Source organism: Pelodiscus sinensis, chromosome 9 (genome assembly GCF_052426305.1).
Source record: "Pelodiscus sinensis isolate ZL-2025 chromosome 9, ASM5242630v1, whole genome shotgun sequence".
In the NCBI taxonomy this organism is placed as follows: Eukaryota; Metazoa; Chordata; order Testudines; family Trionychidae; genus Pelodiscus; species Pelodiscus sinensis.
In genome coordinates, this window is record NC_143060.1 from 5,680,022 (window position 1) to 5,694,798 (window position 14,777).

The window sequence follows — 14,777 nt, forward strand, 5'->3', positions numbered from 1 at the left end:
TGGTAGCCTTTGGAATTTCTTTGCTTCCTTTTATGGCTAGAATTCACCCCCTTTTCTTTTACATAACCATTCACATTCTCCTTACATATCCCTCCACCAAATTCCCTTCTTCCATGCCTATGGCAGTAGCGCCTAGGGGCCACATACGGTGATTTATTATGCAAAAATATAAGGCCATTCCGTGCTCCATCCCGTGCTCCAAGGGCTAGTGCAAAACATAAGAATGGAGACATAAGCTGACAAAGGGGAATACAAGACAAATGTTTTCCCCAGCAAGAAGCCTGCAGCTAGGAGTCTGAGACTCTTCCAGAGATTTTGCAATTGCTATTTGAGCTCAAAAAATGAGACGTCCCCTCGCCAGAACAGCCAAAAGCCGGTGGTGAAGACAGCTACCTGGGATCTGACCCACCAAAAATCCAGATTCAGCACAGAGCCGGACCTTGGGTCTCCCACATATCAGTTGAATCTCTCAGCCACCAGGCTACTCTTGGGTATGTTTGCATGACAAACGTGCAAGATCTTGCTTGCGTTTCCTATCAGAAGGAAACAAATATCAAAGTCTTGATTTTTCCCCCCCTCTTAAGTAGAATTTGTTTTCCAGTCCAAACAGCTATTGAGCTTATCTGAACAACTTCTATATATTACAGTGATGGTTGGTTAGCATAAAAATGTCAAATACATAGGCAAGAAAGGACTAGCCCCAGAGCTTGTATTCTATGCTTCCCTGTTAGGCACTGTCTACACTTACAAGTGGCGGGTGAAATACATACACTGCACGTATCTCCAGCATGGTAAGAGCAGCTGTGTAGATGAGGCACTGGTTAGCTGAAGAGAATAAAAACTCTAAGGGACATACTCTACAGCTGTGTCTAGACTGGCCAGCTTTTCCTGGAAAATCAGCCGCTTTTCCGGAAAAACTTCCCAGCTGTCTACACTGGCCGCTTGAATTTCCGCAAAAGCACTGACTTCCTACTGTAAGAAATCAGTGCTTCTTGCGGAAATACTATGCTGCTCCCGTTCGGGCAAACGTCCCTTTTGCACAAAAGGGCCAGTGTAGACAGCTGAGATTTGTTTTCCTCAAAAAAGCCCTGATCGCAAAAATGGCGATCGGGGCTTTTTTGCGGAAAAGCGCGTCTAGATTGGCCACAGACGCTTTTCCGTAAAAAGTGCTTTTGCGGAAAAGCGTCTGTGCCAATCTAGACGCTCTGTTCCGAAAATGCTTTTAACGGAAAACTTTTCCGTTAAAAGCATTTCCGGAAAATCATGCCAGTCTAGACGTAGCCTACATGTCTAAGCAGTGACTCTCCTGAGTAAATTGCTATTTTTAGCAGCTGCTTATTTCACTGCCACAAGCTTTCACTGTCGCACGTTGTACTGTGGACGCACCTTGATTTTCACTGCTATATGTAGCGACACATACACTGCATGCCACAGCCAGTGAATACAAGGCCTGATGACAAACCTATTCCCTTATTCTCAGGGTTCATTACCATCAATTTGCTTAATAAAGCATTATTACCACACCCATTGAACCTACTGGCCAACTGTATAGATGACAAATTTCACTTTATGAAGCTGTCTCGTCAGAAGCAAAAATCTCCCCCAACAGAAGACTGCTGCTTTCAAAACTGTTCCTTCCACAGAAATGACACTTCTCTGCTGCACCCAGCAGTGTGATACGAGCAAGCGAAACGTATTTAGTGGCAAATGAAATCTAGCAGCAAGGGAAAAGGGAGCTGTGAGTATGTCTTGGTGCAATTATACATTTCCTCGGCATTGTCAGGTCTTTTGGTTGCCATGGCAGTGTGTTTCCATGGAAGTCAAACGAAGCCGGTTTCTGCCACTGGAATCGTCCAAAGATAAATGATCATCACTGGAAATTAACCAAGCTGCCCTTACACTGAAACCTAGCCCTCCCACAGCTCCTGCAAAAATAACCCCCCCTTTCCACTGCGGACATAGGAGGGAGAGAGAAAATGTACGCCGAGGAATGTTAGCACCCTTTTGTGCAATGAAGAGTATGGAAAGCAAACCCTTCTAAAAAGCTTTGCTAGGACTGATCATGAATATTTGTGCTAAGGTCACCTGAAGAGGCATGATGCGCACAGCCTGGAAAAAAAAAAGTCTTACAAAATGTTCTCTTCTGTAGGATTTAAAAGAATGTAATCTGGTACTTTGAGATTAGTTCTGGCGGATTGCTATTCTTTTAGCATCAATCAATAACTAATTAAATGCTGTCTACGGGGGTGTTTGCTTATAACTAAGCATCAGACTACTCAAGGAAACAGATGAGCCTGTATCCCTAGCTTGTTTGCCAGAAACTAGGAGACGGTGACAGCACTTGATTGCCTGCTTTCTTCATTACCTCTGAAGGACCTGGCACTGGCCGCTGTTGGAAGACTAAATAGAGCTTGGGTCTGAGCATGTGTGGCCTATGTTCCAATAAGATTCTTACTGCTTATCCTGTTGGCTTTTACTTACTAAGACGCACAAATGAGAAATACCATGTGACAAACACAAAGAGAGAAAGGTAATGCAGGAAAGTTAAAATGATAGCCGATTCCACTTTGTAGAGGAATAACTTTCTATAATCTTTCCTTATTAATTCTGAGAAGCAAAGGGACACCGTGATGGGTGTGGCATGTGGAACTAAAGCAAGACATCCCTTGAAAGAAGGGACAATTGAGTTACTAAGAAAGAAGAAGCTGCTCATAAGATCAGCTGAATCATTCCCAGGACTTCTATCAGATCTGAAAGGGGGTGGGTACTGTTACTCTTACCCATCTGTAGAAACACTAATCCTCCAGATGGCACTTGATGTGTTGCAACAGGTCAAGGGAGTTCTCTCTACTACTACCCTGAGTGGTTCAGTGGTGACTCAGCCTCTTTTATATTGTTCCACAGGTTCTGATGTGATTCAGCAAGGAAATGGAAGCACTTTCCAGTAAGCCACCCTAGAGTATGGCTTGCAAAGACAACAGCCACTGATACAGCCAGGGTGCAACTCAGCCAGTACCTAATTGTGTGTTTCATTTGCCATCTTCAGGAAGCAAGAAAACTGAAGTTACTAGCACTTGAATGAAATAAATGGCAGAAATATATTAAATACACCAAACTCCTTAGGAAACACTAGGACCTAACATTGGAAATCATTAATTCTGTGAAGGCTAGGACTATAACACTGAAAGGGTGTCATAAGGAGGAGGGAGAAAATTTGTTAATCTTGGCCTCTGAGGATAGAGCAAGAAGCAATGGGCTTCAACTGCAGCAAGGGAGGTTGAGCTTGGACATTAGGAAAAAATTCCTAACTATCAGGATAGTCACACACTGGAATAAATTGCCCAGGGAGGTTCTGGAATCTCCATCTGTGGAGATATTTAAGAGTAGGTTAGATAAATGTCTATCAGGGATGGTCTAGACAGTATTTGGTCCTTTCATGAGATAAATTCACGGAGGTTAAGTCCATAGATGGCTATTAGCCTCTGTGTGTCAAAGGCTGGAGATGGATGGCAGGAGGGAGAATTAGGTTTTTTCATTCATTTTTAAAGCATTCAAATTTTGGGACAACATTCAAAATTTAATGTACTTGGTGGAGTAAAGAGCATTGTTTAAAGTAAAATTTATGAGATTGCCAGTTTCTAGCTTTGTACGCGGGGAAATCTACAACCAGTTTCACAAAATAACGTGTTTTCCCCCTCTGGAAACCTAAAAAATAAGCATCAGACAAAGTTAGCTCAGATCACTGCATCCCTTCTCTCAAAATTTGCCTCCTCCAAATCTTAATATGTACCAACTAGAACTTGATGCCACAGATCAGATGTTTATAATCTTTTTGTAAGTTTTGCTTTGATGAATATATGTAGTCCACCTGCACTTAAGGGTACTATGTCAAATGTAAAGAGACAGTTGAGAAATGTCTTCTGGAGTTATATCTACAGGTTAGAATTCTCGCCTGCCTAAATACAAAGTAATCTTTCACCCACTGGGGTATATAAAATAGCTGTAATAAATAGTCAACATTGATCATAAAAGCCTGAACACTTTTATCAACCAACATGACCATAAAATGACAGTACAACCGGTATTCACAAGAGCAGGTTGCTGCTGTAAGATACTGAAGAAAATCTCCTCCCCTCCCAGCAAGATCTAGGAGCAGCAGCAACTCCATGCCTTGATAACTGGCAACCCCCCATTGTGGGGGGAGAGGGGGGAGGGAGAGAGAGAGAGAGAGTGTGTGTCTTCTGCTCAACTGGGCTCTGCTCACCTTGGCAGTGTGGCTCTGTGTGTCTACAGGAAAGAGGTATCGACAGAGGCACTGGGTTTGAGGCAGTAGGTCACTAAGTAAAATTTATGGTCTGTGTAACACAGGAGATTAGACTAAATCAGAAGCCCCTAAACTGCAGGCAAGTGGAGGAACATTGAGAGGGCCTGGCTACAGCGTAGGCCAGCCCCCACCACAAGAAGGGAAGAAGCAACACCCAGCCCTGCTCCTGGCTCCAGCCCCCAAGCTGTTGCACCAGCCTCAGCCCACTTACCTCTATCTGCATTCCCCCATCCAGTAGCTGCATCCCGCTTCTTAGGATGAGGGTGGAGCATGAGGGAAAGTTTGGGGATTACTGGATTAGATGATCACAATGGTTCTTTGTGGCCTCATAAATCTAGGAATTCGTTGATTAGTTTTACCATGAAAGAGAATACCGCCAGAGATGGATTAAAAAAAGTAAGACAAGATAGAAGTAAGTTTAATTTTCAGTACACACGTTAAAGAATGTCACAGAGGGGTAAGCAAGTTGCTTCCTGAATTTTCAAAGTCTCCAAAATCAGACCAAAAACACAGTAAGTTACGTAATGTGTTAAATTTATAATTTAAAATTTTAATAAACAATGCTAAATACACTTCATAATCCTTTACCTCTGACAATATATAAAATACCTTAAATATAGCACAGCATCTTATTATTCACTGATATGCTATGTTGTACAAAAATATTCATATATAAAAATACACACTCTTCTCAAAAGACAAATGTAAAACTGCACTGACAGACTGGGCAATGAAATCTGCCATAGTTCAGACTTCTCCATTTGCAGTGGTTTGATGGATTGGTTCCCCATGTTCATTCTCTAGCTGTTTGGGATTATTAATCCCGACACTGGAAGGCATACGTTTTACTTGCCACGAGACATTTGCACAAGGTTTCAAAAATGACAAGCACTTTTGAGTGTCCAGCCCGAGACAACTTAAAGGGGCCAGGTTCCACAGCATGGGTGGTTCCGCACTTCCTGAAAATGAAGTGTCGTTAAGGTATTTCAAGTTGGATACTTAAAACTGCAAGTGGCTTTTGAAAGTTTAGGCCAATGCTTTTCCAAAGCAGCTCTTGAACCATCTTTGTTACCACGTTGTAACATTACGTATGCTGAACCAACGTTCTCATCTAAACCCTACCCACCTGCTTGACTGCTGCAAGTTTATGACCATGCCCTCTTATTCCCTGTCGTCCACACACTATCTTCCCATTGGCTGGAAAAGCTCAGATTTCTCCCCCAAATACTACTTGATTGGAACCTGTGCATTCACCCTCCTACAGCAAGAAACGTAATCAGGGTAATACTGGAAAAAATAATTAAGAGCCATACGCTTCATGAGTAAAGGTACATTGCAGACAGTGATGCAGGGAAACATATTAGTTTAAAGTTTCTCTGCTAGGACTACTGACTCAGATTTAAGAATGTAATTGGCAAGAAAAGGAGACATTTAAATGTACTGACAGAATATGAGGCATTGAGATAAGCAGGAGTACATGCTCGTTCGGAGACGGTCAAGAGATGAAAGCACCTGATTGCCCATACTCCATCTCCTCCCCCCCCCAAAAAAAAGATGATAATCTTCTTCCAGCATTTGCCTTCATTTTCAAGGATCTGATCCTGTTACAAGCTTGAACCTACCCAGCATCTTGCAGGATGTACTTAACTCCAACTGGAGCCAATGGGAGTGGAGAGTGCTCATCAAGTTGCAGCAACCAGCCATAAGCATCCTCTTCACTTCCCAGGTGCTAAGGACAAAGTGCACTCTCAGCCTTTTAGTGGACTGAACGGAATTAGCAGCATCTCCAATTGATTAAAGGAGCAGCACCATGGTTTCCTACACAAGGGTGGGTGCATGGGGGTAGAAAGTCTTTGTGCTCTGATATGGAAAGCAAGAGAAGAGCTTTTCCAAATGCCCTCAAGTCTACATTTTAAAGTGTGCTCTTTAAGAGAAAAGAAGGAAAGCTTAGTGGTTTACTGTCCCCGGTGAAATAGTAGCAACCTCACTTCCTCTAGTTTAAAAAGAATTTCAGTCAAACTGTCTTACTCTCCCAAATCCATCAAGCAAAACCATTCCTAAGACTGTATCCATTTAAAGGTACAAGTCCCTTTCTAATGAGCTTCCTACTAAAACTCATTAAACCGCGATGTCCATCAGACTTTAAAATACTGGAAGTAAAACTGACCAATCCCATTAGTGTCTGCAGGTCAAAGGGCTGCCTGAGTGACAGGCTGGAAGTCGCTATTTTTGGTGGCTTGGGTCATTGCTCTGCGTTTGGCTAAGCGGGATCTGGAGGGGGGAGAAAGCTTCATGGAGGACATGGCCTGAGCGATGTTCTCTTGCTCTTCTTCCAGCTCGTTCTCATGCTGGGACAGCTGACGGTTCAGGGCGATGGCCTCTGCTGCAAATAGCGTCAGGTCTTTTGTGCTGCTGTCTCTTCTGCAGGAAAAGGAGAACCAGGTTGTACAATGTGTGCGCAGAAACCACTGAACCCAACTATGCCCCCACCAGGCCGCCTTAAGGAAACATTCGTTTAGTAAGCAAGACATTGGGAGGTTTCCTTTTCACACTTGGCTTGGTTAGGACAACTAGTGCTGTACATTGTAATACTGGATCTGATCCCATAGTTAGGGGATTACCATGGTACTGCAGAGACCTAGGTTAAAGTCAACAGACTCTTAATACCTTTGGCAAGTCACATGGTTTCTCTGTACCTCAGTTCTCCTCTGTAAAACATGGATATCAGTTTCCCACCTGACACAACGTAGTGCAGAGGAATACATTAAAGGACGGTAAGGTAATAATGGGAGCCACAAAAGTAAGAACTTAAAAGGCGCATCAGAAGTACGTTTTCCCTGCTGTCATTACTTATATTATGGTAACATCTAGAGACCCCAGCCTCTCGATAAACAGACACTATACACAAGCTGAGTGAGGAAAGGAAATGCTCGTTATAAAGGGGAATGAGCCCCAAAAAGTAACGTGACTTACCTAAAAAAAAAAAACCAGCAATCCAGTGGCAGAGCTGGGGATAGGACCTGGGTTTTCAGACTCTCAAACCCCCTCTGCCACAAAGCCTATTGCTCAGAATTTGTTAACCTCTGTCTTAGGCCTGACCTTACTCCCTCCTGAATGGCACAATTCCCACCAACTTCAATAGCAGAAGGCTCGGACCCTGTGCGTACAGCAATCGTTCATCCATCACTGAAATGCAGCTTCCTTTAGATGAGGTGCACCTTCACATATTCTGTGCCCCACAAATCCCGTTTCGCCCTCCAAATCCCTCCAGCCATCTCAACACACAGGAAGGCCCTTTATTGCCTCTCCTACAACTAATCAAGATTAGATTTAAAAAAATCCCAAACATTAACACAAGTAATATATTATTGCAACCATATGTGCAAAAAGCCCTGTGCATTCGCTAAAGGAGCTCTCCTAACACTCTCCCTCGTAGCCCAGATAGTGAGATTGACATTAGTCAGAAAGTATCAGCTCAACTAAATCTCTCTCGCTCTCCTGCTTTTTTCATAGCATCACAGAACGGGAAGGAACCTTGAGGAATCATCAAGTCTAGTTCCCTGCCCTCATGGCAGGACCACGCACCATCTAGATCAGTGTTTCTTAAACTTTTTAAGACCCAGGAATACGAAACAATTTTATTTTTTTTCCTGATGAACATCAAGGATTTTTTTTGTTGAGCAAGGATTGCTGAGGAAAAAAGTTGCCTGCCCCTTTAAGGGCAGCCATTTTTAAACTCAGAGGGGTAGCCGTGTTAGTCTGAATCTGCAAAAGCGACGAGGAGTCCTGTGGCACCTTATAGACTAACTGAAGTGTAGAAGCATAAGCTTTCGTGGGCAAAGACCCACTTCGTCAGATGCATGTCATCTGACGAAGTGGGTCTTTGCCCACGAAAGCTTATGCTCCTACACTTCAGTTAGTCTATAAGGAGCCACAGGACTCCTCGTCGCTTTTGCATTTTTAAACTGTTATTCTCCACAGCATACCAGAACACAATTTAAGAAACACGGATCTAGATCATCTCTGATAGATGCCTGTCTAACCTGCTTTAAAATATCTCCAGAGATGGAGATTCCACAACCTCCCCAGGCAATTTATTGCAGTGTTTAACCACCCTGGCAGTTAGGTTGGACATTAGGAAAACCTTCTTAAACCTCCCTTGTTGCAGTTTAAGCCCATTGCTTCTTGTCCATCATCAGAGGCCAAGAGAACAATCCTCTCACCCCCCGGGTGACACCCTTTCAGATATCTGAAAACTGCTATCATGTCCCCTCTCAGTCTTCTCTTTTCTAAACCAAACTCGGCTCTTGCTCATAATACCACTGTTAATGCCTCCCAGAATCATGTTTGCTTTGACTGTTGACTCATTTAGCTTGTGGTCCACTATGATCCTTAGATCCCTTTGTGCAGTACTCCTTCCTAGACAGTCGCTTCCCATTCTGTATGTGTGAAACAGATTATTCCTTCCTAAATGGAGTACTTTGTCCATTATTAAACTTCATCCTATTTACCTCAGACAATTTATTGAATTTGTCCAGATCATTTTGAATTATGACCCTATCCTCCAAAGCACTTGCAACCCCGCCCAGCTTTGTATAATATGCAAACTTAAAAATTGTACTCTCGGTGCCATCTAAATCGCTGATGAAGATATTGAACAGAACTGGTCCCAAAACAGACCCCTGTGGAACCCCATTGTTATACACTTCCAGCATGACTGTGAACCGTTAATAACTACTCTCTCAGAATGGTTATGCTTCCTCTTATGCATCTACCTTATAGTAACCCCATCTAAATTGTATTTGCCTATTTTAATAAGAAGGTGGTCATACAAGACCATATCAAATGCCTTATTAAAGACTTGGTATACTTCGTTCACCACTTCTCCCTTATCAAGAAGGCTTGTTATCCTAGCAAAGAATCGATCAGATTGGTTTGACATGATTTGTTCTTTACAAATCTGTGCTGGCTGTTACCGATCACCTAATTTTCTTCCAGATGTTTGCAAATGGATTCCTTAATTACTTGCTCCATTATCTTTCCTGCCACAGAAGTTAAATTGACTGGTCTGTAGTTTTCTGGTTATTTCCTTTTATAAAGATGGGCACTATATTTGCCCTTTTCCAGTCTTCTGCAATCTCTCCCAACTTCCATGATTTTCCAAAGATGATAGCTAAAGGCTCAGATACCTCCTCTATCAGCTCCTTGAGTATTCTAGGATGCATTTCACCAGGCCTTGGTGATTTGAAGACATCCAACTTGTCTAAGTAATTTTTAAATTGTTCTTTTTCTATTGTATCTTCTAAACCTGCCCCATTTCCACTAGCATTCATTATGTTAGCCATCCATTCATCAAACTTCTTGGTGAAGACCGAACAAAGAAGGCATTAAGCAGCTTCGTCATTTCCAAGTTTCCTGTTATTCTTTCTTCACTAAGCAATGAGCCTAACCTGCCCTCGGTCTTCCTCTTGCTTCTAATATATTTACAAAATGTCTTATTACCCTTTAGGTCTCTAGCTAGAGTGAGCTAGTTTTGTTCCTTTGCTTTTCTAGTCTTGCCTCTGCATAACCGTGTTGCTTGCTTATATTCATCCATCATATTTTGATCTAGTTCCCACTTTGTATATGACTTCTAGATCATAAAATCTCCTGGTTAAGTCAACGTGGTCTTTTGCCATACTTTCCTGTGCAACAGAGTAGTTTGCTTTTGGGCCCTTAATTGTGTCTCTTTAAAAAACTGCTAACTCTCTTCAGTTTTTCCTTAGTCTTGCTTCCCATGGGACCTTAAGATACCAGCTCTGAGTTTATTAAAGTCTGCCTTCCTGAAATACATTGTCTCTATTTTGCTGTTCTCCCTTCTATCATTCCTTAGAATCATGAACTCTACTGTTTCATGATCCCTTTCACACAAGCTGCCTTCCACCTTCAAATTTTCAACCAGTTCTCCCTATTTGTTAAAAATCAAATCTAGAAACAGCTTCCTTCCCTAGTAGCTCTCTCAACCTTCTAAAATAAAAATCTGTCTCCAATGCAGTTCAAGGACTTATTGAATAATCTTTGTCCTGCTGTGTTATTTCCCCAACATACGTCTGGATAGTTGAAATTCCCAAGCACCACCAAATCCTGCGTTTTGGATGATTTTGTGAGTTGTTTAAAAAAGCCTCATCCATCTCTTCTGCCTGGGCAGGTGATCTATAGCAGACCCATAACATGGGATCACCCTTGCTTTTTACCCCTTTTAATCTAACCCAGAGACTCTCAACAAATCTGCCTTCTACATCCATCTCCAGCTCAGTCCAAGTGTATACATTTTTAATGTATAAGGCAACACCTCCTTCCTTTCCCCCCCCTCCTATCCTGAGTAAGCTGTACCCTTCCATACCAATATTCCAATCGTGTGTATTATCCCACCGGGTCTCTGTGATGCCAACTATGTCATAGTTGTGTTTATTCCAGGTCTTATTTATTTTTATTCCATGTGGAACACTGAAGGCAGTGGTAAAGGCCCTATTTTGGTAGTCTCCTGCTGCACTCTGAGCTTCTTCCCATGTCATTTGGGCAGCTTTCACTTCTGCTTCCACTGTGCAGGTCCATGTTATCTTTACTTTGACACCTCTTGCCCTGAGGGTTCCAGTCCAAAGCCTGTCTTGTTGAGGATCTGTTAGTCTCAACTGAAGTAACATAACAAGGAAAGTTACCTTTGAAGAACTTGTGGCGTGGGTAATCCCCTTTCAGGAGCCTGCTATAAAAGTGTAATTAAAAAAGTTAGATCCATTTCTTCACTGTACAGTACTTGCATTTGTGCTCATCAAGATTTTCCCAGTGAAATTCTCCCCACTCGCCATCATTACAACTAGAACATATTTAGAAAACATATTTTCTATTTTCCAAAGACATTAATAGGACTCCACAAATTTCTCAACCTCCCCGGCTTAAAAGATGGGATTCAACAATTAGGCAACTTTAAGGCACTTTTAATAATTGGGAAGCTCTCAAAATAGTATGACTACAACAGCAGAACAAGCTACTGTTTGTATCCAGTAAGAATGTGATGTATGTGTTTTCCTGAATTGAAGTCTTACACACAGGATCTTCCAAAATATTAAAGATCCTCCAAACCATTACCTATAATTCTTTAATCACTGTATTAGAGATCATATGCCTCTTCCCCCCCTCGCCCCATAACCTCTCTCCCCCAGTTTCTTAGGTCTGGCGCCGAACAGCACAGGGAAAGATATTTAAATGCACAGGCCTGTAATGCTGGAGAGCAAAAAGAGCCTAACACTAAAATCTAGATAGAATCCAATGGTTTTATTCCTCAAGCTGCTGTATATGTGATATTAATAGGACTCTATCTACTTGATTAAACTAGGCGCACTATGATACATATATGGACATAGTGGCCATGTGTGAAGGTGGCAGCTTGTTGTATGAATTGGGAAAGCTAATCTGCAAGGCTTTAAAAGGATACTTACCCCTTGCAGCCAGGTATGCTGAAGAACCTGAGCAGCACTAAGTCTTTCTTTGGCATCACGAACTAGCAACTTTGAGATGAGATCTTTGGCATCATTGGATATATGAGACCAGTCCTTGTCTGGAAACTCATACTTGCCTTCCTGGATACTCTCAAAGAGCTTATTCTGTCAAAAGAATATTCATTTACATTAAGTATTAACTAGAAGCAAGAGAGGTTTTGTTCCCGCCCTTTACAATGTTCCAAACCCCAAAATGCTAAACCCTTCGAAACGGCAGGTCCCAATTTCACACTTTTAGCTGGAGGGCTTTGGCAGTTGATTTTATACCCTGCTAGTGACAACACAACCAGAGGCCCAGAGAGGAAGAGGGGTTGCCAACTCTCAGACTGTATAGGTAAGAGGGGCATTCAGAACATTAGCATCCGTAACTGACTTTTCTACCTCACCCTCCCCACTTCTCTGTAAAAGTTTACTCTCTCAGAGGATTACTAATTGGGTTATTGGGAAAGCCCAGAATCGCTTGCTTTGCAGCCCAGTCTCATGCCAGCCAGCCCTGTAAAGTTCACATGGTTATGTAAAACTCCTCCCCACCCCACAGTCACCTGACAGACTCTGCAGACTTCTCCTCTGTCCCAGCCACAGTCCGTGCCACAGTTCCCCACAAAAGGAGGGTAGCCACTGAGCATGATATACAAGATCACACCCAGACTCCACAGATCACAGCGCTTGTCATAGAACGTGGCCTCCTCTGTGAAGACTTCGACCACCTCTGGGGCCATGTATTCCGCGGAACCACACTGGTAAACAGAATTCAGATTTGTTTTCAGTGGGAGTAGTGATGATCAGCACAATCAATGCAACATGCAAAAAAGGGACCATGAAACTGGATAAGACTTGCCATTGTTATTGAACCACTTAGGTAATATTGGAATGATTGTAAGAAGTGGTCTGAAGATGGGATTAGGAATCAGGATGATCTGAATTTTAATCATGAACCGACACAGGCAATGTCAGCTTGTTAAGTCAGAACTACTGTGCTTCTGCATCCCTTAAGAATAAAACGGGGATGCAGAGAGACTTAATGTTTACCAAGTTCTTTGAGCATGCAAAATGCTAAATGAGACATCCAGTTCTAGTTTTCATAGGTTGCAAGGGTAAGAGAAGCAGCCAGCACTTTCACTTTTTTTTAAAGCTCATTTAATGTTTATGGTTAAAAAATGCAAGCATATTTAACTAATTATCCTTATGCCAAAATAAGTCTACTGATATATTTGGATCGTCGTCTTTTTTTTTTTTTTTTTTTTTTAAATTAACTCCCGCTGCAGATTCTCTTTCCATTGCACTGCCAAAAATAAACTCTGAGTTTTTGTTGGGATGTGTTATAACTGCATAGAGAGTGGAAAAGCAGTAAATGTAGCTTGAAATGCAATCTTCTGCAGATAATTTAATTGCTCAGTCTTCCGAGGCTGGCTCAGCTACCAATTCCAAAAATACTGGGAAATACATAGTGAATATTGTATAAGTATGTACTGAAAAATGTGTTTTAAACCCGATCTCTGCCCATAAAAAACAGAAGTTATGCAAAGCTTCCTTACTCAAAAAATAAGGCAGGAAGGGAAATTTTAGTAATGACAGATTTCACACCCCTTAAAACGAGCAACTAAAAAGCAGACAAATAGTTAAATAATCAGCTACTATACTAGTTGCTGAGCAACTAAGAACTAACAGGAACACACACAACATTTCACAAGTCCACTGAGACTGATTTCTGTTGAGCTAGAGCGTTTGATACAAGCACCACACATTTTAGAATAGGCAACACAAAAAATGTTAGTTGGCTTAAGAGGATTAGTAGGTTTTAAGTCAGATGTTTTGGAGAACCACAGCATGATGACTCAAGCAGTCTTCCTGGCTGCAAATTCCAGAATCTAACAGACTGCAAGCAAGCAAACTAATGCTCGCAGGACGTTATTGCTATCATTTGTTAACTACACCACTGGCTTTTGGACGGCGGTGCAGCAAGATTCATGATGGCATTTGAGAAGGATAAATCATGTGAAAAAGCTGCTTGCAGAAGTATGTGCAATCAAATAGAATCAAAAGGTGAAACCGTTCCTTCACAGTCAGTAGCAGATGGACCACAATGGCACTTTTACCATCGTTTTATTTTTGTATTCTCTCAGGACTGAGGAAGCTTCCCTTTTATGAGCAGTATACCATCTAAGCTTTTTTGCAGCTGCCCAAGAAATATTCTTTGTATATGCTAGCTATGTTGTGCTAAACAATGAAAGAAACAAAACATTCACAGCATGTTAATAGGTATGACTATTGTCTTCTCTCTCCTCAAATGGAAAATCTGAAGTACTAGGTTAGAGATGGGTAGTCTGAGCTACTAGATGCGTGCTCAAAGAGTGGATCTTCTACTGTTTTGTGTTTCTTTCCTCCTTTAGCACAGGATTGGGAACCCTAAAAACTGGGGGCCACGTGTTGTTTCTGTCTTGCCTGGATGCGGCCCCTGAGGCTCAGCCCTGCCCCCAGTATTGGGGAGCCTAGGCTGGTGCTTCAGCCCCCCTGCCACTGGGCTGGAGCACACAAATCTACTAGCCTAAGCCCCTCTGCCTCTGGTGTGGGAGGGGAACGTGGCAGGTGTCTTTTTCCTTCTCCGTCAGAGACCACGTCAGTGAGGGTTTGTTTTTGTTTCTCACATGTGTGTAGCCCCCAAAATGATTATTCTGTGGATCAGCAGCCCCTGACAAAAAAAGTTCCCTACCACCTGCTTTGGTATATACAGGAGGGCTGTTTAAGAGAGACGTAATATGGTGATTTGATTTCTTCCCCAAATAGAGCTTCTCTCCAATTGGAAATTCATTATAACTAGAATTGCAATGGGCACCTTTTAGTGCTTTTAAACAATCTGATTTTTATTCTGCTTTACTAGTTAATATTTGTCTGAAAACAGTGCCCAGAGACCTTAGTCA

The 14,777-nt window shown here is 42.2% G+C and overlaps 1 protein-coding gene across 2 annotated transcripts in view; it reads right to left on the minus strand.

Moving 5' to 3' along the window:
• Window positions 1-4,846: 4,846 nt before the first annotated feature.
• Window positions 4,847-14,777, minus strand: part of MKNK1 (MAPK interacting serine/threonine kinase 1) — a 41,511-nt gene continuing 31,580 nt past the window's right edge. For both annotated transcript variants that reach the window (XM_075935915.2, XM_075935913.2), the window contains 4 exons: window positions 12,402-12,596; window positions 11,800-11,964; window positions 11,023-11,066; window positions 4,847-6,745 (listed from right to left, as the gene is read on the minus strand). In XM_075935915.2, the coding sequence (XP_075792030.1) occupies window positions 6,514-6,745; window positions 11,023-11,066; window positions 11,800-11,964; window positions 12,402-12,596 (636 nt within the window). In that variant the 3' untranslated portion in view covers window positions 4,847-6,513. The remainder of the gene's footprint in view (window positions 6,746-11,022; window positions 11,067-11,799; window positions 11,965-12,401; window positions 12,597-14,777) is intronic.